The sequence below is a fragment of the Artemia franciscana genome, chromosome 3 (genome assembly GCF_032884065.1).
Source record: "Artemia franciscana chromosome 3, ASM3288406v1, whole genome shotgun sequence".
Classification (NCBI taxonomy): domain Eukaryota; kingdom Metazoa; phylum Arthropoda; class Branchiopoda; order Anostraca; family Artemiidae; genus Artemia; species Artemia franciscana.
The window spans coordinates 50,270,227-50,296,836 of record NC_088865.1 but is presented as its reverse complement, the minus strand read 5'-3'; the positions used below and the strand labels follow the sequence as shown (position 1 = coordinate 50,296,836).

General features: G+C 34.7%; 1 protein-coding gene across 2 annotated transcripts; it reads right to left on the bottom strand.

Moving 5' to 3' along the window:
* Positions 1-2,406: 2,406 nt before the first annotated feature.
* On the bottom strand, positions 2,407-26,580 carry LOC136025370 (uncharacterized). Of its 2 annotated transcripts, XM_065701332.1 has the most exons (3): positions 26,428-26,580; positions 13,096-13,155; positions 2,407-4,065 (listed from the first exon to the last, which is right to left on the bottom strand). In XM_065701332.1, the coding sequence occupies exons 1-3, from the start codon at positions 26,450-26,452 to the stop codon at positions 2,609-2,611; spliced, it is 1,542 nt and encodes a 513-aa protein (XP_065557404.1). In that variant the 5' UTR covers positions 26,453-26,580; the 3' UTR covers positions 2,407-2,608. The 2 variants fall into 2 exon arrangements, with proteins under 2 accessions (XP_065557404.1, XP_065557406.1); XM_065701334.1 differs by lacking the exon at positions 13,096-13,155 and having other exon boundaries at positions 26,428-26,532.
* Between the last annotated feature and the right edge of the window lie 30 nt (positions 26,581-26,610).

Sequence of the window (26,610 nt, the reverse complement as noted above, 5' to 3'; positions counted from 1 at the left end):
TAGTCTTACCGGTCAGAAGGTAAGAGCCTGAAACAATTCGCATTATTTTCGAAAAAGGGCAAAGTACAACCTAAAAATCATAGAATATTAATGAAAATCACACCATCAGATATAAACATATCAGAAAACCCTACTGTAGAGGTTTCAAGCTCCTATCTGCAAAAATCATGTATTTCTTTTTGCCAAAAGAAAGATCACGGATGCTTGTTTATATGTTTGCTTTTTTTTTCTTTTTCCTAAGGGTGATCGTATCAAGTCAGTGGTCCTAGAATGTCACAGGAGGACTCATTTGAACATAAATTAAAAGTTCTAGTATCCCTTCTTAAGTGACCAAAAAATTGGAGGGCAACTAGGCCCCTCCCACGCTCATTTTTTCCAAACATTATTGGATCAAATCTTTGAGATCGCCAGTTTGTTCAGCATAGTCTAAAAGTCTGATAACTATGTCCTTGAGGATGACTTAATCCCCCACCGTCCCTGGGGGAAGGGCTGTAAGTTATGAACTTTTACCATTGTTTACATATAGTATTGGCAATTGAGAAGTATACAAACGTTTTCAGGGGGATTTTTTCTTTTTGGGGCTTTGGGGGAGGGGTTACCTAAGAGGATCTTTACATGGAAGAACTTTTCATTGGGGAAGAGAATTTTCATGAAGGTGGGGCTGGATTTCCCAGTATTATTTTAAAACAATAAGAAAAATTTTCAATTTTTTTTTAACTGAAGGTAAGGAGCAACATTAAAATTTAAATGAACAGAAACTATTACGTATATGAGAAGTTCGTCCCCTCCAAAATACCTCCCTTGCTCTTTAGGCTAAAGTATTTTAATAATTTTAAAAGAGCTATTTATTCTAATTAAACAGTCTTTGTGATTCAGGGTTCATTCTTAAAGAATTGGAACAAAATTCGAACCTTGGCATAAAGAGGAAGAATTGACGAGGGAGCGAACCCCCTCATACTACGTATATGAGGAGTTCACCTCCTGGTCAATATTCGTTCTTTACGCTAAGGTTTGAATTTTGTTATATAATGGCTGATATAAACAATAATTTGTTTGTGTTATTTTTCGGCCAATCTTAGCATTAAATTTTATCTGAAGTAGCTTAATATGTGGCAATAAACTTAATACGAACAGAAAATATTACGTATTTGAGGGGGTGTTGCTTCTCCTCAATAGCTTGCTCTTATTTTTGATAGCCATATCTTCAGATAGCCATTTTGTCAATACCTCACTTTTTACGTTCTTTAAGTTCTCGGTCATACGCTCTTTACGTTTGAATTTTATATATATATATATATATATATATATATATATATATATATATATATATATATATATATATATATATATATATATATATATATAATCTACATATCACACTTAATAATGATTGTATGTACGAGTGATTGTACATTCGCACAGTTCAAATTTTTTGTTTTTTAAAGTTTTGTGGGTCTGGAGAGTCAACTTATCTATTGAAAAAACGAGTTTTTGTTCTTGAAAGAATATTCATTACGAGCCTTTCTGAGTCATCGATCGATTGTAATTGGACTTATAATATCTCACCAGATTCTTAGATAATTATTTTTGATTTCAGTTAACATGTACAATTTACAAAATTAAAAAATAAATAACACATAGTTTTTCTAACATTCAAGACCTATTGTTTAGTAGGGTTGATTAATAAATTTTTTAGGAGAGTCATCACGAAAATTGAATCATTGTCGACATGCTTTTAAGGTCAGTTTCGAGACGGCAGTTCCTTTTAACCTATTATTCCTCTTAATGTGGTAGCAGAAAACTTAATTTATGTAAAAGAAAAATTTTACATGAATGATTAATAGTTGCATTAAATATAAGAATTAAAGACACCAATAATAATGAAATGATGCCTTTGAATCATGATATTTAGGTTAGCTTTGATTCTTTCTTCAAAATTTGATAGCTAAATTTATATCCTATATTTTTTTTTATTCATTAACTCGAAAGTAATTGTCTCTTATAGACCCCAGTATAAAAAGACTCAATTGCTTTTTACCAATTACAATTGAATGCTCAGATCCAGTAAAATATTTTTCCGATCCCTTTTGGTTCAGTGTCATGACATGTAAGAGAAAACCTGAAGAAGAAGAAGAAAAAGAAACATCCAGAGAAGAATTAAAATTTAAAATATTTATCTTAGAAATTATAATTCTATCGAGCGGAAAAATATACCATGCTTCAAAAAAAAGAAAAAAAAATTCAAGCAGTATATTCACCATTAAGCATACAGCTTAAACTTTTGAATACAAATATTAATAGCGTTTGCCATATATTAATTTTATTACACTTGCATGCCACCTATATAAGCTTTCGGAGACTGACTTTTTGTTTACCTTTATGAACCTCAAAATTATACTTTGGAAATGTATAAAAAAGTTATATTGATAAAATATAATATCATAATGAAAGAAGAAAAATACGTGCACTTGCACCTTTTCCAGAATTGCTTTTCTCCAAATATACATCTGGCCATTTAAGTAAATCACGACTGCAATTGTACTTATAGTTTCTTTTCTGCACGCTGGTTAGTTTACTAGTTCCCTTTTCTTCGCGGTATTACAATTGTTTAGTAGCCTTCATAATACTTATTAAAACTATGCCTATAAATATACTGGGGGTATGGAGATGGGGCAAACTTATTTGGAATCCATTCGTCATACTCTATCTGTTGCAGAGGATGGGGCCTTGGATACTGAAAATACTTTGGGGGTAGTCTGTCTATATATGGCAAGCTCTCAAATGTTGACGGGTATATTATGTTTGGAACTTGAATATTTTGGGCAGGGTAGTAGTAGTTGGGCTCAGGAAATTGATGGAGTTGATCAAAGTCCTTTGGTTGATCAAAGTTTATACCCAGTGGGTTTTTTTCCTCCGCAGTTGACAGTAGGGGTTGTTTTTTATTTATGTCAAATAAGTGTTGAGAATGTGAAGGATATAATGGATTTAAATAGGGAATATTATGGCCTGGGTAACTGTAGCTGGGCTGTAGAAATTCATCGATTTCACCGAAGCCCTTTGGTCTTTTTGTTGTCGGGGTTGTATCGATAGGTTTTTTTTCTTCAGCCGTTGCGGAGATAGATTCTTTCTTATTTAAATCTAAATGCTCAGAATGGGATGGGTATAAAGTACTTAAATGGTCAATATTCTGGCCTGGGTAATGGTAGTTTTGTTGTGGAAATTCCTGGATTCCCACAAAGTTCTTTGGTTTGTTTGTTGTCGTTATTCCCATTTGGGGATTTTTTTCTTCTTGTGTTGACAAGAGATTTTCTTTCTTATTTTCTTCTAAGAAAAGTTCAGAGACTGAAGGATATATTGAGTTTAAATAATCGATATTTTGGACGGGATTGTTGTAATATGGTTCTGGAAATTCAGAAATCTGATTAAAGTCCTTTGGTCGGCTTGTAGTCACAGTTGCCGCATGTGGGTTTTTTTCTTCTGTTGTTGACAACGGCAATTTTTTCTTATTTTCTTCTAAGAATAAATCAATGCTTGAAGGGTTTATTGTATTTAGATAATGAATATTATATCCCGGGTAACCAAAGTTTGGATTAGGAAACTGATGAATTTGGGTGAGGTCCTTCGGTTTTTTAGTTGCAGTGGCTTCAAACTGAAGTTGGTTTTTGTTTGTTGCAGTTTCTCTTTGTTGTTTCTCTGTTGTTGATTCCTTGTTTGGATAGACATGGATGTGAATATTGACGCCTTGCCCAGCAATTTTTGCTGAACTAACCGTAGGAGTTGATGATATAATTGCAGAGTCAACAGTTTTTGTCAGTGGATGGGCTTCCGATATTATTGGCTCTTCTATTGCCGTTTTTATAGGACTTTCTGTTGTAGGGGCCCTTAGAATTATTTTTCCAATTTCTTTTGGCTTAAGAAATCGACTTTGATAGTATCCATAGTACCCATTTTTGTCATTTATTGAATTCACACAGTGGCCCTTTAAAAATTTCCAGGGTCCACCTTTAATTTTTGAATCTGTCTTAGAGCCGTGGAGAAGAGGCGTTTTATCCTTTTCATTTTTACCTGAAAAAAAGTGAAAGATGCAATAGAAATATAGAGTCAGAAAAAGACACGATAGAATAATTGAAAGATTTTGATTCTGCGCGGTTAGGCAGCGATATTAAGATCACTACTATATATTTCTACACACAGTCTTTACTTTGAAAATGTTAAAAGATATTCTTGTGAGCAACAGAAGAGGGAAAGCCCAATACGATTGATATCATGTCTAAATTTATAGATTACGATGATGGGAGTGTAGCTTATCTATATCTGCAACATATGAATTGCTAGTTATCAAGGTCGCTGTACCCAATCTAAAGCTGAAAGTGCGAAGGAAAGTCTTTTATTTTTGTTTTGTTTTCTCCCTCCAAACCTCATTTACGGTTACTTAATGTATTTTGATATTTTGCATGAATGTGTTTTAACATTAGTATACATTAACAATTAAATCTTTGTTATTTTGTGTCTTTCTATATATGTTTTTTGAAGATTCTTTATTATTTTTTTTTATTTTGTATCCGTCCTTCAGTATTATATGGAGGTGCATAAGAAACTATTGTAATTATAATTATAGAAGAAAAAATTATTATTTAATAAAGAATATAAAAATTCTTTATTAAATAATATTTTATTAAATACTTTATTAAATAAAGTAGGATATAGAAAAAAAAAATATTCTCGCCCACACAAATTCTGACCAAGAGCAAATATGTTACTCTTAACTTTTTATGTCTTCTACTCAAAGATGCATCTCAGGAAAAAAAAAAATCAATTTTGGTAACCCAAGGCTAGCATGAAAAACTTGTTTAAATAAGTGGATATGTGCGAATTAATTTGTGTATATTTTAGCATATTCTGTAATGGATTTCCAGGAAAAATTAATTTGAAAATTCCTTAGATAATTGCTCTACGACTATAATTGTTTCGACTGCACAAAAAAAAACAACGAAAAACTAACTAAAACAAACTAACTAAAAACTAACTAAACTAACTAAAAACAAAACTAAACACAAAACTGAAAAACAAAACAAAACTAAACAAAACTAAAAACAAAACGAAAAACTAACTAAAACAAACTGAAACACAAAAAACTAACAACGACAGCTTGTACTTTTCTTTTTGATCTTAGCTGTGAAATAATCTTATTGTCAAAATCCTATTTTTATTATTTTTGGAGTCTTTACATATTCATTTAGTACAATGATTTGTCTGTGAGAAGTTCCCATGCGTAATACTAAGTCAAAAGGAGCCATTTTTGTTGACATACTACGCTTCACATATTTCCTAAGCACAAAAATTTCCACCCAATAGCCAAGGTCACCAAAAGCAGTAAGAAAAGATTATCTAGCACAACATGAGTACAGCAATTATCTTTCGTGCAAGCAGAGTAATTATAAAAAAGGCTTTCTCGGATTTTTGAGGCTTCTGGGCTACATAGGAACAAAAAAGTTTATCTAAATCTGCAGGAAAAAAAACACAAAAACAAACTGTAGTTAAAGTGCATATACAAAAGAAATTCTCGAACACTCAAACAATAAGATATTTTATTTAGAGATATTTACTTTTATATAAAGCAGCGTTAAAAACATATTTGCAATACCATTGCTTACAATTTCACACGAATCTCTACAGTTGTTATATAATATTCCTTAGTTGTTAACTCTCCGTATACGGCAGATTTTTCGGGTTTACATTATCTTGTGGTGTTTTTCAAATCAGAAGCAGAGGCAGCACGAGGTAAAAGTCGCGTGCAATACTTATATATAGCAGCGTTATATAAAGCGTTTATATAAAGCAGCGTTAAAAACATATTTGAAATGCCATTGCTTACAATTTCACACGAATCCCTACAGTTGTTATATAATATTCCTTAGTTGTTAACTCTCCGTACACGGCAGATTTTTCGGGTTTACATTTTCTTGTGGTGTTTTTTCAAATCAGAAGCAGAGGCAGCACGAGGTAAAAGTTGCGTGCAATACTTGAACTCGTGAAAGATGAACAAGCTCACGTGAAGCAACAAAACAAACATTAACAAATTAAAAAAAAAACCCAAAGTCACTGAGAAACTTCGTCAAATTAAGCGTAAAAGACAGTAGAATTCAACAGATTGATCTCCGTCATGGTTAGAAATACAATATAATTTAAAAGTGTTTTTTCATTGGCTACCATAATTTTGTTTTAGAGACCTTTCGGAAAAGAAAAAGTAGGAATTCCAATTTTGCACAAAGTCGTCCGCTAATTTGTAATTCATTCCCCCTCCCCAAGTGGTGTCACCCTTAGCAATGTAATTTAAGTATTTTCCGTTACTTCCCATTCCATGTGAGTCAATTGTGATTTTGGAGGAATTAGCTGTGCAAATAATGTTTCAGTTTGTAATAAGAAGCTTTAAAAGGAATGTTGATTAAATTACTCCCTAAAACATAAAAAGTGCAAGAAAAAAACATTCTTAGAGGAATGATATATTAGGATTAGAATGCCCTAGGATAGATAAGTGGATGATAAAGTGTCTATTAACAAGTGAAAATGACCTAACTTATATACAATCCTGAAAAAGGCTCATGCCAGCTTTGCCTCCCACTCAGATTATCTGTCTTGGCTTTATCTCCAATTAGCCATGGCTTGACGACAACTTGATTTCAACTAAAAAATCAACTTATTGAAGGAAATAAGAATGATTATGTAAATTAATCCTTTATCTTTGTGATAAAGGTCATAATGCACTATGACGCCATAGTGCCCACAACTGGGGCGAAAATTTAAAAAAAAGACTACGAGCCGTTTGTATCGCGTTAGTCGATAAAGTATAAACAAATCATCAGCTTCAGCTATAAGCCGATTTTAATAATCGATTTTAATAATCACGCATACAGTGCCTTTAACGTCTCTCTGTGGATGGATTATATAAAAAAAAATCAACTGAAAGTAAGAGGCAACATTAAAACTTGAAACGAACAGAAATTAATACGTATATATGGGGGTTCTCCCCCTCATCAATACCTCACTCTTCACGCTAAATATCAAATTTTTTTCCCATTCCTTAAGAATGGCCCATGAATCACAAAGGCTGTTTAATTAGAATAGATAGCTCTTTTGAAAGTACTAAAAAAACAAGGGGGCGAACCCCATCATATCCGCAATAATTGCTATTCGTTTTAAGTTTTAATGTTGCTCCTAACTTTCAGTCAAAAAAACTTGTTTTTCTTATTTAATTTCTGATCGTTTCTGAATAATGCTGGGAAATTCATGGAAATCCCTTCATGGAATCCATGGAGTCTCGATCCCTTCATGGAAAAATTCCGATTTCTCTATAAAATATTCCTCCATGAAAATATTTCCCCACGTACGGTCATATGCGGTCACCCGTGGGAAAAAAGAAAAAAACAAAACAAATAAACACGCATCTGTGATCTTCTTCTGGCAAAAATTACAAAATTCTAAATTTTGGCAGATATGAGCTTGACAGCCTCTACAATAAGGTTTGTCGATACGCTGAAGATTTGGTGTGATTGTCAATAAGATCCATTGACTTTTAGGGATTGTCTTCCCTTTTTTTCGAAAATAAGGCAAATATTCTCAGGCTCCTAACTTTTGATGGGTAAGTTTAAACTTAATGAAACTACTGATACCTGTTGGTGTCATCAGTTTGACATCAACATTTATTATTGAGCCGGGCTGCTCCTTACTTACAGTTAGTTGTCACGAACTGTTTGACGGTTCCGTGGTAGTTACTTTCCTTTTGCGGGAAATTGTTGGCACAAGATTTTATGAATACAAAGCTCTGTATGATTGAGAGCTTAGGCAAAAGTTTGTCCTAAGGTCTTTGATGAAGGGATCTAATTTTCAAAATTAGTTCATTTTATTTAAAAAAGAGATTTCACATTTCGATTTTTAAATTGTTCGATACAAACTAATCAAACAACATCAAACATCCTTTTATCGTTTTGCTACTATTCCAAATTTAGAGCAATCTTTTTTATACAGAAGCAAAAAAAGATAAAGAAAAGAAAACAGGAGAATCTCTGTTTTGAAAAGAAAATGGTTCCATTGCAACTGAACCACCGTAAAACTGAACTCCAAACAACTGAATCACTGTAACTAAATCATTGTGCAACTGAGCCACCTTGTAACAGAACCACCGTGCAACTGAACAACCATGCAACTGAACCCAGTACAACTGAACCCCCATGTAGCTGAACTCTCGTGTAACTGGACGCTCGTACAACTGAATCCCATCTAACTAAACCCCGTGCAACTGAACCACCGTGCAGCTGGCCCACCGTGCAACTGAATCACCACGCAACTGAACCACCGTACAACTGAACCCTTATATAACTGAACTCTAGTGCAACTCAATCACCATACATACATTGGGAAAAAAAGTTAAAATCTTTACATCTTCAACCTTGTTGGAATTATTTTCTTTTAAAGTAAAAATATGTTTTGTTGTAATATGTTGTGTTTTTTGTGTGTGTGTTTGTCGTAAAAGTGTTTTGTTGTAGCAAACAAAAAATCGGACTTTACAAACTCTTAAAGCCCTATTTACTTCTCCTTTTTATGTCTGTTAATAAGGTCTCCCTTCGCCCTGTCACTGTCTACGGGTCCAGGCTTTTACTCCCCTCCCCCTATCTCAAGGAAAAACCATCCTCTGAAAAATACCTTTTCACAGAAAATGTGGTTTTCCAAATTGGAATATTTTACTTGGGTTCTTCTTATTTTTTAGTCTACCTGAGAAGGGCTAAGAATAGTGTAAAAAAGGAATTTATGTATGAAAAATTAAGCAAAGAGAAAATGGGTTTTAATTTCGACAAAGCAGTGAAAAAAAACTACACTTTAACTAAAAAAATAAAAATATTCCGAATATTTTGGCCCCACGTCCGGAATCACTTTTAATAGATTCCCATTTATACACCGATTGTTGCAGAGGAAAGGAACCCATGGTTTCATTATAAACATTTGTTTTGGCTTTGTATTAAGTTATTACTATCAGTACTGGGAGTCTGGTTTATAATGTGAGTTGTTCTTATTTATTTTTTTTTCGTGTGTTTAGTTGTCGTGGTCTTTTTTGTGTTATGTTTTAAAAAAAACATTTTTCTTTTCTTTTTTGTCGTTTATAATTTTTTTTCTGTTGAGAAAACCGGACGTGGGCGGAAATATCGGAATATTTTAATTTTTTAGTTAAAGTGTAGTTTTGTTTTTATATTTTATTTTTTGCTGACTGCTTTGTTGAAATTAAAACTCGTTTTCTCTTTGCTTAATTTTTCGTAAATGGAAAAGCAGTGTGGTCTAAGAAATTATTTAGGAATTTATATATAAGTGTTGCCCCTCCTCCCTCCGTGCAAAAATGTTTTTCTCATGGAAAATCCTTCAGAAACTATTAGCAAAAAATGTCCGTATGCTTCCCAATAACAAACACTATCTTTAAGCAATAGACAAATTACAATACTTGAAAATGTACTTAAACCTCTACAATGGGGTTCTCTGACGGTTTTGTAGCTAGGAGGAGAGGGAGATAAGAAGAACAACAGGGAAATTTTTTTTAAGACAGTGGGAAACAAATTAGAATGAATATTTAATCCCTATGTCCAAGGGCCGTCCTCAGCAATACAAATAAGAAAAAACCAACTTACAAGAGGATAAAATCAATAAAACTAAAATGAACAGTTTTTCAAAACAGTCCCAGCATCCTCATCTTAGCGAAGTTCAACCAGGACTGATAAATAAATGGTTATGAAACGAGGCGATTCATTGAAATGAAAGAAAACTATTTAAAAACACGTTTTGGGCCCTTGGACATAGGGCCGAAATATTCATTCTAATTTGTTTCCCACTGTCTTAAAAAATTTTCATATTGTTCTTCTTGTTTTTGGTGTTTGTGATGGAAACGCAGTGTGGTCTTCGTCGTTAGAATTAGCTCTAGGGGGAAAACGAGAGACTGATGGAAGTAAAAAAAGCTGTAATCCCCAGGCAGATCTAGTCTTTTTATAAGATGAAAGAGATTGGATACCAACCAACCGCAAGGGGTAATTTTCGGGGGAAGATTTTTCATGGTAAGGTATTTTCCAGGGGGTTTTTCTGCGAGGTGGTATTTTCCGGAGTATTTTCCACAAGAGGTGTTTTTACCGGGGAAGGGGGCAGGTTATCCTCTAATCACTTTTTACATTTAAAAAGGGCATTAAAACTTTCAATTTTTAGTCAAAACGTAATTAACAAAAAAAAACTCAGTTCTCGGGGCAGGGACTGTAGGTCATTGTAAGTTATCCATTGTTAAAAGTTAAGGATTCTATAGAAGGGATGGTCGTGCATACTTTGGAGAAGGCTCATTCGATTGGAAACTGAAATTTCAAGTTCAGTTTTGAAAAATCAAAGTAATCAGAAGACAATCTGCCTCTCCCTCTTAACCGCCATTTCCCCCCAATTACATCGAAATAATTTTTTTTTTCAAAATACTCTAAAGGTCTAGTGTTGTTCTAGTGTTCTAGTGTTGTGAGATGGTGTGGGGTCTCCACTCTGCTATAAGCTCCTTCTTCCGTTTTTGTCCCCGGAAGGGACACTGTACGCCTACTCTTTGGTGTGGATAAACAAATAAATGTATCTTCCATAGTGAAACTTGAAATTTGAATACGATAATAGCAAACTGCCATTTCTTCAGGAACCATTCTTAGTAGTTGATCAATATCCCTTCAAGTGAAAGGAAGTAAGAGTTATATTCCCATGCCCTTCAAATTCATCCCTGTATAATCCAGCATGGAGCAACACTTCGGTTTTGTTTCCTCAGTTTGATTAAACGCTGAAGTTGTTAATCTGTAAGGATCTTAAAATAAACACTAGGTACACCAACTCAAAAATTGTAAAACCCTCATTGCAACTAGCAAAAGCTGCAAACACCTCATCACATAAGATGATTGGGTTCTTAACGGTTATATAATATATACTATAAAATTTCGACACAAGAAACTGGTCAAGTAACTCATTTATACTGGTTATTTTGTATTATATTTTCATCATATTTTGTTTTATTTCATTAGCTTTATCAAAAGTTTGGGCTGTATATTTGCACACTAGGAGTGGGGGTGGGGGTAAAGAATAGCATATATTTAATACAGCAATGGTTAGTTGACGCATTTAATGTAGACTATGCTTTTCCACCCCGTCCCCTCCACTGTGCAAATATATAGCCCAAATTTGTTTCTAAACTATTATATATTCCTCAGGGCAATGCTCAAGGGATGACAGTAAAATAGTACAGACCAAGGGCCTGTTTTGCCCTTGGGCTTCTAGGGGTTCTAAAAATACTTTAGCATAAAGAGCGAGGTATTTAGGAGGAGATAAATACCTCGCTCTTTATGCTAAAGTATTTTTAGTAATTTCAACTAGTTATCGACTGACAAACATGGATTATAAGGATTGAGCTGTATGTCGTCATGAATTTGTTTGTCGACTGACGAAATTACAGACTGGGACACAAATGACGACACAGGGAATCGTCGATCTATACTATGACTATACGTGCATACTATACGTGCATTTCTGTCAATTTTTAAGATGGGAAAACATGGAACTGTGCAGTTGCACAATTTTCTTCGCCAGCACTTTTGACAAGTCAAACACTTCTCGGTTTAGTAGTTCTTGAAAAATAATTTAGTAACTATTCCAGACTACATATACTGTTTCCCAACATCTTATAGGATTCCTCCTCAATATCGATACTTGTTCTCGTCGCCATTTTCTTCTTTAAGATCAGGTCCTTTCGAATATTACTATTTCGTAACTGTGGAAAATATGAAGAAAAAATGATAGTTATCTATGTCAAAATAGATAACCATGCCTCTGGGGTTAACAACCCAACCCACAGCTCCTGGAACAAGGGCTGTAAGTTAAGCTAGTTACTCAATGTTAACCAATAAGGTTATAATAGAACAGATTTTGTATGAACTTGGGGGGAGGGGTTCTCATTCTATTACAAATCAAAAGTTAAACTGCAGTTTTTAAGAGGTAAAGGTTGTCGAACGGCTTCCACCCCCATGCTCTTTTTTCCCCAAATACATCCGATTGATTATTTTTAGATGCCCATTTTCTTTAAAAAAGATCAAAGGTTAAATAACTATGCCTGTAGGGTTCACAATCCCTAACCCCTGGTGTTATGTAAGTTGCTTATTATTAACATGCAAGATGTTTTTTCCTTATCAAGAAGAGAAGGCATGTTTGATCCAATAAATAAAAAAGCATGGAGCATTAAGGCCCAACCTGAAATAAATGTCAAGAAAAAATGCCAGACAATCAAAATACATTTTTTCTTTATTGGTTATGAAAAGGAAGTACCAGCAATATCTACAACGGCTGATATTATCGTTTGGAAAATGTTTAGGAGCACCTTCAGCAAAATCAAGAGGTACTTGATGCATGCAGTTTTACAAGACGACGCATATGCAATATATCGAGATGGGTTGAAGTACAACCAGTCCCCCTCCTATGCCCTTTTTATCTGCAATCTTCTCAAAGGCATTTTATGAAAATTCGTTATCTAGATTGACAAAGGCCAAATATTTTAAAGACATGTTTATTACTTAACGTCCAGAAAGGTCGAATTCATCTAAAAAAAAAAGAGAAACAAATCAGCCTTAATATTTTGTGACATTTTTTGTTTGCTTTTTCTTTTTGTTTTCTTTTTGTTTGCAGAAATAAAACAAAGCTTTTTTATTAATGATCTTGACAGGCACTTATATCATGACTTTAAGAAATAAGCAATCCCAACAAGGTTGAACATGTAAAAATTCTAACTTGTGTTTTAACCATTTATATTCCCTATTATTTTTAGACTACGGAAAAACTAAGTTGAGTGGTTCAGTTGCACGATGGTTCCGTTACACGGGGATTAATTTAAATGGGATTGAGTAGCAAGCGCGTTTAGTTACACGAGGTTTTAATTAAATGGGGTTCTGGTGCCTGGTGGTTCAGTTACACGAGGGTTCAGTTGCACAGGTGTTCGCTTATACAGGGGTTCAGTTGCTTGTGGTTCAGTTACACGCACACCAAATAAAATATATACACTACCATTTACAAATATGCTGCAGCCAATGACTAGAAGAAGTATAATCAGTTCTTTGCCTCCGACTGTAAAGAAATAGGAAATTTGAGTCTTGGATTGAACAGTAAGGCAGGTTATATGAAAGCATTTATTTATTATGCATACATATTTTATACGTTCATAAAAAATTTCAATATTTTAAAATTAAATTCTAAAGGAGTAGAATGCAATGGAAGTAATTTTGAGCAAAATAAAACTAGTAATTTCCACGAGAAAACTGGTGCAAGATAATATTACACATGAAACGGGAATAAGGGTGCGTGATAGGAGGAAAGGTCCAAGAACCATACCTATGGCCTTCTGGTCAGACACAGAGAAAATAATTGCATGATTTTAATTCCAACAAGGCATGATATGCCTACCATCTGAAAAATACATACTTAGTGTGCTTTTATTTCTAGGGTTTACATTGGAATAGTAGCCTTATCATAGGTAACGCGCTAGAGCTGTCTTAATAAAGAGCGAAGTGGACGCAATGTATGATTTATTTATTTGTTTTTGATCTTACCGAGGAACTTTGAATGTAAGGAGTTGTAGTAGGAACTTCGAAAGGAGCTCATTTGATTGGAAATGGAAAGTTCCAGTGCCTTTTTCATGAGTCATATGTCATTGGAGGAAGACCTTCCCTTTCCCCCCTACTCCCTTCATTTCCCCAAACACAACCTATCAAAATTTTGGGATGGCAATTTCGTTCAGCATAGTTGAAATGTCCAGCAATTATGTCTTTGGAGATTTCAGGCACCCCTACACCCATCAGAACATAAACCGTAAGTTAGGCAATTCGTCCATTGTTTACATATTGTATATTGTTAATGAGAAATATGGTCATGTCTGACGTTTCCCTTCTTAAAATATAAAGGGTATTCAAGTGAGCCTTTCAGGGAGTGTTGAGGGAGCGTTAAACTGAATCAAATACGTTATATACATAAGAGTTGTCAAAGAGACGTAGAAACAGGGATGACTGAGCATAGATAGATAGATAGATAGATAGTTAGATAGATAGATAGATAGATAGATAGATAGATCGATAGATAGATAGAATAGATAGATAGATAGTGAGATGTTTATTGCAACAAAAGCCACTTAGGGGCCATGGCAAAAAACAGCAAATATTACAAAATAATACAACATTATACTAGCTCACATAACAGGGTGTATAATAATAACTATGAAAAAGCATAACAATTGCAAAAATACAACTAAAACAAAAAGGCACATAATACCACAAATCTCACATAATTACAAAAAATGTCACACACATGATCAAAATAATTTAAATGTTTTAAAGCTACAGGGATCATGGTTACAAAAAAGAAAAAAGAAATGCTTTAAGTACACCATATAAAATAACTTCTAGCATTCTATTCTTTTCCCGCCTATCGTCCACCCTCCAAAAATATCTCTCTGTGCTGCATAGCTACTCTCACCCACCTCCCCACAATCTTAATATTCTCTCTTCACTTACTTTTTAAATTCCGACCCTCCAATCTTTCCCATTTACCCCAATACAAACCTCAAATCCTTAATCTCGTTACAGTCCTCATTTTATCCGCAAACTGGGCAAAAATACGGGCCCCTCTATGACCTAAACCAACCCCCGAAATACTTCCTTCTTTCACCAAAAGGCATAGAATTACTCCCAATTGTAATAACCCACCTTATGTCCTCCCCTTAAGTTCCACTTTAAAATAGTATTCCTTTCCCCATACCTCATTAACCTCCACGTCACACCTAGAGACGCTGCCGCGGTCCGACTTGTCTGCCATAACTGGATCTCCTGTTCTTGCAGTACAATCCTTACCTCTTTTGCCACGGATCCTATTTCTCCTCCTATGCCTACCCCCTGATTCCAAATTCCTCACATCCCACAACTATTTAAAATTTTCCTTATTTGATTTGGCCATGAATCTTTTCAATTATTCTTCATCATTTCTGTGTATACTACATTAACTAATCTATCCTCAGGCAATGATGTTATCCTTTCCCAAAACTTAACCATTTTTACTAGTCTCTTGTTCCTAAGGGTGTCAAGGCCTAAATATCCTCTTTTGACTAGAATATTAAACCTATAATTTAAACCCAACAGTCTCTTAAAATACCTAAGCTGAATCCTTTTTAACCCCATTCCTTTCTCACACCTCCTAAAATTCTGATCCATAAAACACTATTGAAATCAGCCTTCCCTCAAAAATTCTCTTCTGCAGCTTATTATCATTTAGGCCTAATTCTTTAATACTACTTCTAAGGAAAATATTCATTATCCTGTTTCCTTTAATTACCTTATCCTCTATATGCATCTTCCATTTTCTATTAGCCATTAAGTTAATTCCTAAATAATTAAATTCTTCAACTATTTTCATTTCCTCCCCTCTATAGATAAATTTTAACCCCCCCTCTATTTTCCCGCTAGTCCTAAACATCATAACTAATGTTTTATCTACATTCAAAGCTAGCCACTTTTCCTTAAAGTACTCTGAAATTAAGTCTAGGAGTTTTTGAAGATTTTCCTTAGTATCCACAAGTAGTGCTATGTCACCTACGAATAGTAATAAAATCATATTACCTGTAAGGAACTTGAAACTTGGTGCCTTTCTATACCTTATATATTCCTCTATGTTACTAATATATAGATAGAATAGCCTAGGAGACAAAGTACATCCTTGTTTCACTCCGATCCTCCCTTGTACTACCCTCGATATAAGTCTACCAACCCTCACAACTACCCTCACTGCCAAATACATTGTAATTATAACCACTACAAATGCTCTCGGCAGTCCTGTTTCTAATAAAATTTCTGTCAATAATTCCTTATCAACTCCATCAAATGCTCCTCCAACGTCTTGAAACGCTACAAAAACCTTATATTCCTTTTTCCTAGTATATTTTCTAATTAAACAATCTATATATATAAAAATAAGTTGTCTGTCTGTGTGTCTGTCTGTCAGGTGACGTCATGTTTCTGTGTCGACTGACGTCATGAAGTTAGTTGTCGTCATTTTTGCTGTGACGGTGACGTCATTAAAGATATTTAATCATGAAGTTAGTTGTCGTCATTTTTGCTATGACGGTGACGTCATTAAAGATATTTAAGACAAATATGTTCACGTAGAAATCTATTAATGTTTAAGTTTAAAATGACTGATGAACTTACAATGGCAAAAGCCGATGAAGATGCTCAAAGAGTCTATGCCAAAAAACTTGCTGCTGATAGAGAAAGTCAGAAAAGAAAGCGTGCCGAGGAATCAAAAGAACAGCAAGGAAACAGGCTTGAGGCTGATAGAGAAAGATAGAACAGAAAGCGTGCCGAGAAATCAAAAGAACAGCAAGGAAACAGGCTTGAGGCTGATAGAGAAAGAAAAAAACAGAAAGCGTGCCGAGGAACTACCAGAGCAACGCGAAAGCAGACTTGCTGCTAAAAGAGAAAGTGAAAAACGAAGGCGTGCCGAGGAATTACAAGAACAGCAAGAAATCAGGCTTGCTGCTGATAGAGAAAGTAAGAAAAGAAAGCGTGCCGAGGAATCACAAGAACAGCAAGAAATCAGGCTTGCTGCTGATAGAGAAAGTAAGAAAAGAAAGCGTGCCGAGGAATCAGAGCAGCCTGAAAGTTATCGCCTGGCATTCAGGTACAGCCCAGTCAATGATTATAGCTTGAGTAGATGTGTTCAAATCGGGACAATGTCTAAAATTTGTCCCTATTGCAAGGCCTTGAAATTCAATGGTGAAACAATGGGAATGTGTTGCGCCTCAGGAAAAGTTAAACTTCCTCTATTGGCTGCACCACCAGAGCCATTGAAGACTTTCCTTACTGGAACTACGTCAGAATCTAAGCGTTTTTTGTCAAAAATCAGAAAATACAACTCATGTTTCCAAATGACGTCGTTTGGAGCCCAAATCGAAAATCCAGATCAATTTATGTCTACTTTCAAAGTAAAAGGGCAAATTTATCATAGAGCAGGGTCCCTTCTACCATTCTCAGGCGAGAATCATAAATTTTTACAATTCTACTTCATCAGTAATAGAAATTCTCACTTGAATGCACGTTGCGAAATTTCTCCCAACGTTGAAAGGACAATCGTTTCCCAATGGCAACATCTTTTCCACGAAAATGATAATTTAGTGCGTCTGTTCAAAACAGCCATCGATTTGATGCCTACTGATACGCATAAAATTATTATTTCCGCTGACAAAACGCCTCCTGGCCAACATGTGCGTAGATACAATGCTCCAACTATCGACGAAGTGGCAATCGTTATGGTCGGTGATCAGTTTTTACCTCAAGATATTATTCTTCATAAGCGAAACGCTCAGTTGTTAAGAATTGCTGAAACTCATCGATGCTACGATGCCCTACAATATCCTATCATTTTTTGGGATGGAGCCGACGGCTATCACTTTAATATTAAATTGATGAATCCAGCCACTAACAAAGAAATGAATAAGAAATGCAGTGCAATGCATTATTATTCCTATAGACTAATGATTCGGCAGGATGAAGAAAATTATATTTTAAAATGCCGTGAATTGTTTCACCAATGTGTCGTTGATATGTATACTAAAATTGAATCAGAACGTTTGCTATATATCCGCCTGAATCAGACCAAGCTCCGCTCTGAACAATACATTCATTTGCGAGATGCAGTTATAAATGACGATAATACCACAAACGTTGGAAGATTAACAATTTTACCTTCGTCATATGCTGGCAGTCCCCGTCATATGCATGAATATGCTCAAGATGCTATTGCGTATGTTCGTCTCTATGGTCGTCCAGATTTATTTATTACATTTACACGTAATCAATCTTGGGACGAGATACTGCAGCTTTTACTTCAAGGATAATCGGCGGTTCATAGGCATGACATTACGGCCCGTGTCTTCCGGCAAAAGTCGAAATCACTGATAAACTACATAGTAAAACTTGAAGTGTTTGGGTCAGTGCGATGCTGGATATACTCAGTGGAATGGCAAAAACGAGGTTTGCCACACGCACATATACTAATCTGGCTACATAAAAAAATTACTTCGAACGAAATTGATGATGTGATTTCCGCTGAAATACCTGATAAAAATGTCGATAAGGGGTTACATGATATTATTGTAAAAAATATGATACATGGACCTTGCGGTGCACTGAACGAAAATTCACCATGCATGGCCAAAGGAAGGTGCACAAAGCAATATCCTCGACTTTTAGTATCAAACACAATTACTGGCAATGATGGTTACCCACAATATAGAAGAAGATCTACTGAAGATGGCGGTAAAACAGCAATAATAAAGAAGCGTAACGGTACCACCATCGAAGTAGATAACCAGTGGGTTGTTCCATATTCCCCATTATTATCAAAAACATTTAATGCACACTTAAACGTTGAATACTGTAACTCCGTAAAGGCAATCAAAAACATATGTAAATAAGTCAACAAGGGCAGTGACATGGCAGTTTTTGGCTTGCAGCCCGAAATAAAAGATTTCGACGAAATCGTACAATATCAGGCTGGAAGATACATAAGCAGTAATGAAACTGTTTGGCGAATTGTTTCTTTTCCGATACATGAACGTAGTCCAGCTGTTGTTCACTTAGCGGTACATTTACAGAATGGTCAACGTGTTTATTTCACGGAAACCAACGTGCAACAAAGAGCCCTGAATCCACCGGATACAACATTAACAGCTTTTTTTTCGCTTTGCAAAAATGATTCTGTTGCAAAAAAACTGCTGTATACTGAAGTGCCTTCGTATTACACGTGGAATACTAAAAATAAAGTATTTGAACGTCGAAAACAGGGTAAGTCAGTCGACGGCCAACCTACCATCTTCAAAGATACCACGATAGGAAGACTCTACACCGTTCACCCCAATCAACATGAATGCTTCTTTCTACGCCTGCTTTTGGTGAATGTACCCGGTCCGACATCCTTTGAGTATTTGAGAACTGTAAATGGTACTATACATGACACTTACCGTAGTGCATGCCAAGCTCTGAATTTATTGGAGAATGACCAACACTGGGATAACTGCATCAATGACGCGTGCGAAACGTCAACCCCAAGTCAAATTCGTGCATTGTTTGGCATCATTTTAACAACTTGCTCTCCATCAGCTCCTACAGAGCTATGGGAAAAATATAAGTCAAAAATGTCCGAAGATATACTCCATCGAAAACAGTTAGAGACGTCATATATGACTTTTGATTTTACATCAGAAATTTATAACTACACTTTAGTTATTATAGAAGATTTGTGCGTACGTATGGCAAACAAACCTCTTCAGGATTTGGGAATGCCTTCACCTAACCGTATCGCTGCTGTTTCGACATGTGTAGAATTGGATCGTGAACAAAGTTACAGTACGAGTGATCTATTGTCGTATGTACAAAATAACATTTCCAAGTTAACGTCGGAACAAATAGACATTTATGATACGATAATGCATTGTGTCGATAACAACGTTGGAGAAATTTTCTTTTTGGATGCGCCAGGAGATACTGGTAAAAGGTTTGTGATAATACTGATTCTGGCATCAATTCGATCAAAAAATGATATAGCGTTGGCAATTGCGTCGTCCGGAATAGCCGCAACATTGCTGCCTGGTGGAAAAACTGCTCATTCGGCTTTGAAATTGCCTCTGAATTTGCATTCTACAGAAACTCCCACGTGCAATATTTCCAAATCATCTGGGATGGGTAAAGTATTGCAGCAATGCAAACTTATTATTTGGGATGAGTGCACAATGGAACACATAAAATCGCTCGAGGCTCTGGATCAATGCTTGAAAGATTTGCGAGGGAAGTCGAAACCCTTTGGCAGCACATTAATATTGCTTGCGGGAGATTTCAGGCAAACATTACCTATAATACCTAGATCAACTCCTGCAGACGAAATGAATGCTTGCCTGAAAAATTCTAATTTAATATTAAAATAAACGTACAAATATTAAAATTAACTGCAAATATGCGTGTCCGATTGCAAAACGATGCCTCTGGTCAAACATTTTCAGATCAATTGCTGGCAATTGGAAACGGAAAGCTCCCAGTAGACTCAATTTCAGGACGTATACAACTACCTGCTAATTTCTGTAATTTAGTGACGTCCAAAAATGATTTGATTGAAAAAGTATTTCCGAATATTCTAAAAACTTATAAAAATAATAAATGGCTAAGTGAAAGAGCGATTCTCGCACCCAAAAATATAGACGTCCACGAAATCAACAATATTGTTTTGACCAAGATTCGAGACCAGGCTGTCCATTACAAGTCAGTCGACACAGTTTTGGATCCAAATGAAGCGGTTAATTATCCATCTGAATTTTTAAATTCCATAGATCTTTCAGGGTTTCCACCACACGTGCTACAACTAAAAATAGGCGTACCAATAATACTTTTAAGAAATATCAACCCACCAAAGCTTTGCAATGGCACGCGACTTGCCGTAAAAAAAAACAATGGAAAACCTAATAGAGACCACAATCTTGACAGGGCCTTTTGAGGGTGAGGCTGTTCTTATTCCTCGCATTCCCATGATTCCAACGGATCTAACTTTTCAATTTAAAAGATTGCAATTCCCAATTCGATTAGCATTTGCAATCACCATTAACAAAGCTCAGGGTCAATCATTAGAAAAATGTGGTATAGATCTTAATACTGATTGTTTTTCCCATGGACAATTGTACGTTGCATGTTCGAGGGTTGGTAAACCTGACAATCTATTTATATGCAGCGACAATTGGACAGCGAAGAATGTTGTATATTCGCAAGTTTTTTAACTCGCCCTTTTAACAATCTGCAAGCGCATAGTGTGTTTTGCTTTAGTTCAAATTCTCCCTCAATATTCTGTCCATCTTTCATCTTCGTACTTTTAGCCTTAATTGTACTAGTAAAATAATAATAGGCAGCAGTAAAAACAGTAGCAGCAGTAATAGTTCATTATTAGTAGTAACAATAGTAGTATCAGTATTAATAGCAGTAGTAGCTGGTAAAATTTGCCTTTTGGGCAACTGAAAATCCAAGTCATGATGCCCCTGAGGTTTCCTCTTGATGCAATAAACCCGTTCCAAACATATTGCTGATACGCCCAAAGTAGCAATCTGTACACACTTAGTATGTTTCAACTTAGTTCAACTTTCCCTTCAACGTTTCCTCAGATATTTTTTATTATCCCCAGCCTTAGTAGTACTCGCTATAGAAGTCGTAATCTTAGTGATAGTAGTGGTAGTAACAGTAGTTGTTGTATCTATAGAAGCAGTAGTAGTTGCAGTAGTAGCACCGTGTAAATTTGGTCTTTTTGGTCAATTGGCCATCTCCCTTATCATTTCCTGAAACTTCCAAATTAATATACTCAGTCATTCCTGAGTTACAATGCATACCTTTTCTCAATATTATTAATGTTTGTAAACAATGAAAAAAATGCCTAACTTATAGTTCTTGCTCTGAGGCCTTATAGGGGGAGGGTGATTGACATCCCTAAATGCAAAATTACTGAACCTTTCAACAATGCTGAAAAAAAAATTAGAGACTCAAAATTTGTTTTGATCCTTTTTTGTGAAACGATGGGTGCTGGGGGGTTCGTTGCTCTTAAATTCCTTTAACTCTTAAAAATGGCACTATAACTTCCAATTTCAAATCAAATGAGAGCCATCTGAAATTTATATAACCACGAATTCCATAAAATTCTTATATGCCCTCTGGGCATAACTTAAACTCCTTTTCCCATAGCTCTAGTGGGGCTGTGCCAACCCTGGAGGCATTGATGAATGTTCCTTGGACTGATTTAAACAAAATTATCATCGCGCAATTCCAATCAGATGCCTTTGGGGAAAACAGTGGTAATTAGGACGTGGGCTAGTTGACCTCTATCAGTTTTGACTCTTAAACTGGAACTAAAACTTCCAATTTCAACCAAATGAGCCACCTCTAAAGTTTATGCTACCATGAGAATCCTTGCTACCATGAAGGCTTATGCTTCAATAAAAATTTTAAATGCTCCAAGGGCATAACTTAAAACAATTACCCCCAAGCTCTGGTGGTTTCTATAAACCACCATGGTGGTTTATGAAAAAGAAATGCAAAAAGCCCTGTTATAGGATCATTGGAAAATTTTGAATAAAAACTGTCTCGAAATTTCTATTGGATGCTTCTCGGGAAAAAACGACGTGTGTGTGTTTGTGTTGGTGGGGGGCGGGGGGTATAGCTGCGCTCTCATCAATTCGAATTTTAAAAAGGGCACTTGAACTTGTAATTAGCAATACAATGGGTTCCCTCCAAATCATACACGATCACACTTTCTATGAAAACCTTATATGCCCCATGGAATAACTTACAGTCCTTGACCTGAGAGATTTGGGGGTGCGTCTTCCTCAGAGACGGAATTTCCGGACCCTTCAACTAGGATGAACAAAACTGCTATATCCGAGCTTTTACTGGAGGTATTTGGGAAAATAATGGGCACGGGGGTAATAGTTGCTCTCAAATCACTTTAGGCTCTCAAAAAAGGCGCTATAACTTCCAATTTTAAACCCAATTAGCCGCATCTGAAGTTCATACTACCACCCATTACAAAAATCTTTATATGCACCTGAGCATAAATTACAAGCTAACTCGAGGCACTAGGGGGCTGTGTCAAGCCCGGAGGCATTGTTTTATGTTATATGTACTATTTTGAACACTTTCACAATTACAGTCAGATGCGTTTGGGTGAAAAGACGACGTTCGAGGGGGGGGGGTAGCTTCCATCTGATCACTATAACTCTTAAAAGGGCGCCAGAAATTAAAAGGGCAAAGCTATCTCAAAAGGGCAAGCTATCTCGAGCTTCTATGGCGCTTCGCGCCACCCCAACACCTAGTGTAAAATAAATACCTGGTCTATTCAACTATAATTTTCTCTAAATCCTGCTTGAATCTCCAGCAGTCTTTTTTTTCTTTCCAACCATTTGGTGGTCTAGCCTTCTATTTTTCTACACAGAATCTTAGAGAATAGCTCACTTATTGTGTTCCCTAGTGTTATAAGTCCATAATTCCCATGTTCTTCTGGGTCACCTTTTTTAAGAGGGATACCACTAATGAGGTAACCCATTGTTCTGGCCATTAGGGACCCTCTATCAACTTTCAAAAAACACAAAAGCTTAAAACACATAAGCTTAAAATGAGTCTTCTTTATTAATAATATTTGATCAGTTAAGAAACTTGTGTTTTAGTTTTGAAAAATAAGTACGCATATGGTTAAAATAAATCTTATTGATAATATTTAATCTTTTGACAAATTTGGGGTTTATTTTTCATGTAAATGCAGCGCATACGCTTAAAATGCATCTTTTCCTACTCCAAATACTTCAGAATTTAAGAAACTTGGGTTTTAGATTTTTGAAATGGGAAAATGCATGAGGAAAATAATTATAATTTTATCAAAAATATTTGACCATTTAAGAACTTAGGTTTTAGTGTGTGCTTGTTTAGGATCTATTTTTGTTTCTTAGCAGTTATTTTTTGTTTTACAACAAGTATTGTTTTGTAATAAGAATTTGTAATTTCTTAGGATGGATTTTAATTATTAAGCATTTTTTTATAAGAAGTATTTTTATAAGAAAAATGTAAGATCTTTCAGGATGTATTTCTTATCTTAATACTAAGCAATACTTCTCAATAGGCTGTATTCTATCTTTTACCCCATATCATCACTTAAATATATATACGAATATATTAATATACGAATGCCCTAACACTAAGCATTCCTTTTCAAAAGGCTTTATTTTGTGATTTCTCTCATAGGGTTGTCGTATCAACGCTTAAGATATATATATATATATATATATATATATATATATATATATATATATATATATATATATATATATATATATATATATATATATATATATATATATGACTTTATTAATTTCAAATTAATACATACCCCAATAACAAGCAATACTTTTCAAAAGGCTTGATTGTATCCTTCATTTCATAAGGATATCGCGTCATCACTTAAAATATGTACAACAGTGTTAATTTTGACTTTGTGAATATCTCTAATACTAGGTAATACCTTCCAAAAGGGTTTATTCTATCATTTCCATCATAGGGATGTCATATCATCGCTTAAAATATACACGACATTATTAATTTTGATTTTATACACACCCCAATACTGAACAATACTTTTTAAAAGGTATAATTTCTATCATTTCCTTCATAGGGCTGTCGTACCATCATTCAAAATATATAAGATCATATTAATTTCAACTTTGTCCATATCCAAATGCTAAGCAATACTTTTAAAAAGGTTTTATTGTATGATTTCCCTCATAGTGCTGTCCTATCATCATTTAAACTATGCATGTCTTTATTAATGTCGACTTTATACATATCCCCAATACAAAATAATACTTTTAAAAAGGCTTTATTCTATCATTTCCTTCATAGGATGTTGTATCATCACTAAAAATACACACGACTTTATCGATTTCCACTTTATGCAGCCCCAATAATGAACAATCTTTTCAAAAGGCTTTATTGCATCATTTCCCTCATAGGGCTATCGTATCATCGCTTAAAATATATATGACCTTATTAATTTTGACTTTATGCATACCCCCATACTAAGCGATATTTTCTAAAAGGCTGTATTGTATCATTTCCCTCAAAAGGTTGTAGTATCATTGCTTAAAATATATATATAACTTTTTTAATTTCGACTTTATGCATATCCTTTTCAAAAGCATTTTAGCAATGCTTTTCAAAAGGCTTTAATACGATTTTAATAAAATTGACTCTTTGCATACCCCAATAATAAACAATACTTTTCAAAAGGCTTAATTGCACCGTTTTTCTCATGGGGCTGTCGTATCACCGCTTAAAATATATATGACTTCATTAACCTCGGCTTTATGCATATTCCCAATGCTGAGCAATATTTTTCAAAAGGCTTTATTCTATCATTTTCCTAATAGGCTGTCGCATCATCGCTTAAAATATATACAACTTTATTAGCTTTTACATTATGCATACCCCAATACTAAACAATACTCTTCAATAAAGCTTTATTGTATTGTTTCCCTCATAAGTCGTATAACCTGTTAAAAATATATACGACTTTACTAATTTTGACTTTATGCATACTTCCAATACTAAGCAATAGTTTTAAAAAGGCTTTATTGTATCATTTTCACCATAGGAGTGTCGTATCATTGTTTAAAATATATACAACTTTATTCAATTAGACCTTATGCATACCCTAGTACTAAGCGCTACTCTTCAATAGACTTTGTTATATCATTTCCCCCATAAGAGCTGTTGTATCATCGCTTTAAATATATACGACCTTATTATTTTCGACTTTGTGCATACTCCAATACTAAGCAATACTTTCGAAAATTCCAAGTCCCAAAATTAAAAAAAAAATGTCAATACAAACATTATTTTTCTAATAGGAAAAACCACGACTAACATATATGTGTGAGCTTCATTTCGCATTTCAAAACATAACAAGTGAATTTTTAAGTGTATGCTATGTTGTTAGGTGTGAGCTTGTTTATTTATTTTGTGGTCTTAAAGACACCAAATAAATGCCATTATCGGGTACGATTATGTTGAATAATAGGGCCTGTGATCACCTCTAGACAAAAATGTGTTGTCATCAAGTCTCAGCCTGTACCTAAAATTTGAAGTCATTCAGACTACAGAAGTAGGCCAGATCAGCACAAACTCTACTAAAAAGTGAAACTAGTAAAGATTCGCTTTTACTTTGTGATCTTCAATGAACAAAACTATCCTGTCATCGAGAGCTCATGTCTCAAATTTGAAGTCAGTCTTACAACAGAAAGTGGGCTGATTCAGTTTTAATTTCTTGCAAAAAATGATAACTAATGAAGCTTGTGCATTTTTTTTTTGTTTTCTTCATTGCACAAAACATGTTTTCATTGGGTCTAAAATCAAGTCCCAAATTTTAAGTCAGTAAGACGAAAGCATTCTTTCTAATTCAGTCCTACAGTCTAATGAAAAAATAAACTAGTGGAAATTGTGATTTTTTGTGTGATCTTAAATGCACACAAGTTTGCTGTCACTGAGTATGAGCTCGTGCGTCAAATTTGAGGTCAGTCACACGACAGAAACTAATTTAATTTTAAGATTTAATGAAAAATTAGAAGTCATAAAACCCTTGGGTTTATATTACGATCTTCAGTGCATACCGATGCGCTGCCATTGAGTCCAAGCTCATGTCTAAAATTTGGCTTCGGTCAGACGGCTGTTTGTGGGTCAAATTAGTTCTGAATTCAAATAAAAAAAACAAAAAACAATGAAATACCTTTAAGGTTATTGCTAAATCCCATCTTGACGGCATTTGAAAAAGAAGGAATTAACAATACGAAGTTAGAATGATTTTTACAAGCTGTAAAAAATGTGTTTAGTATTATGTCTTAATTTCCTCAATTTAGATTTAATCGATGGTTTATCTGTAGTTTTATGAATGTAAAGTGGTATTTTTTCT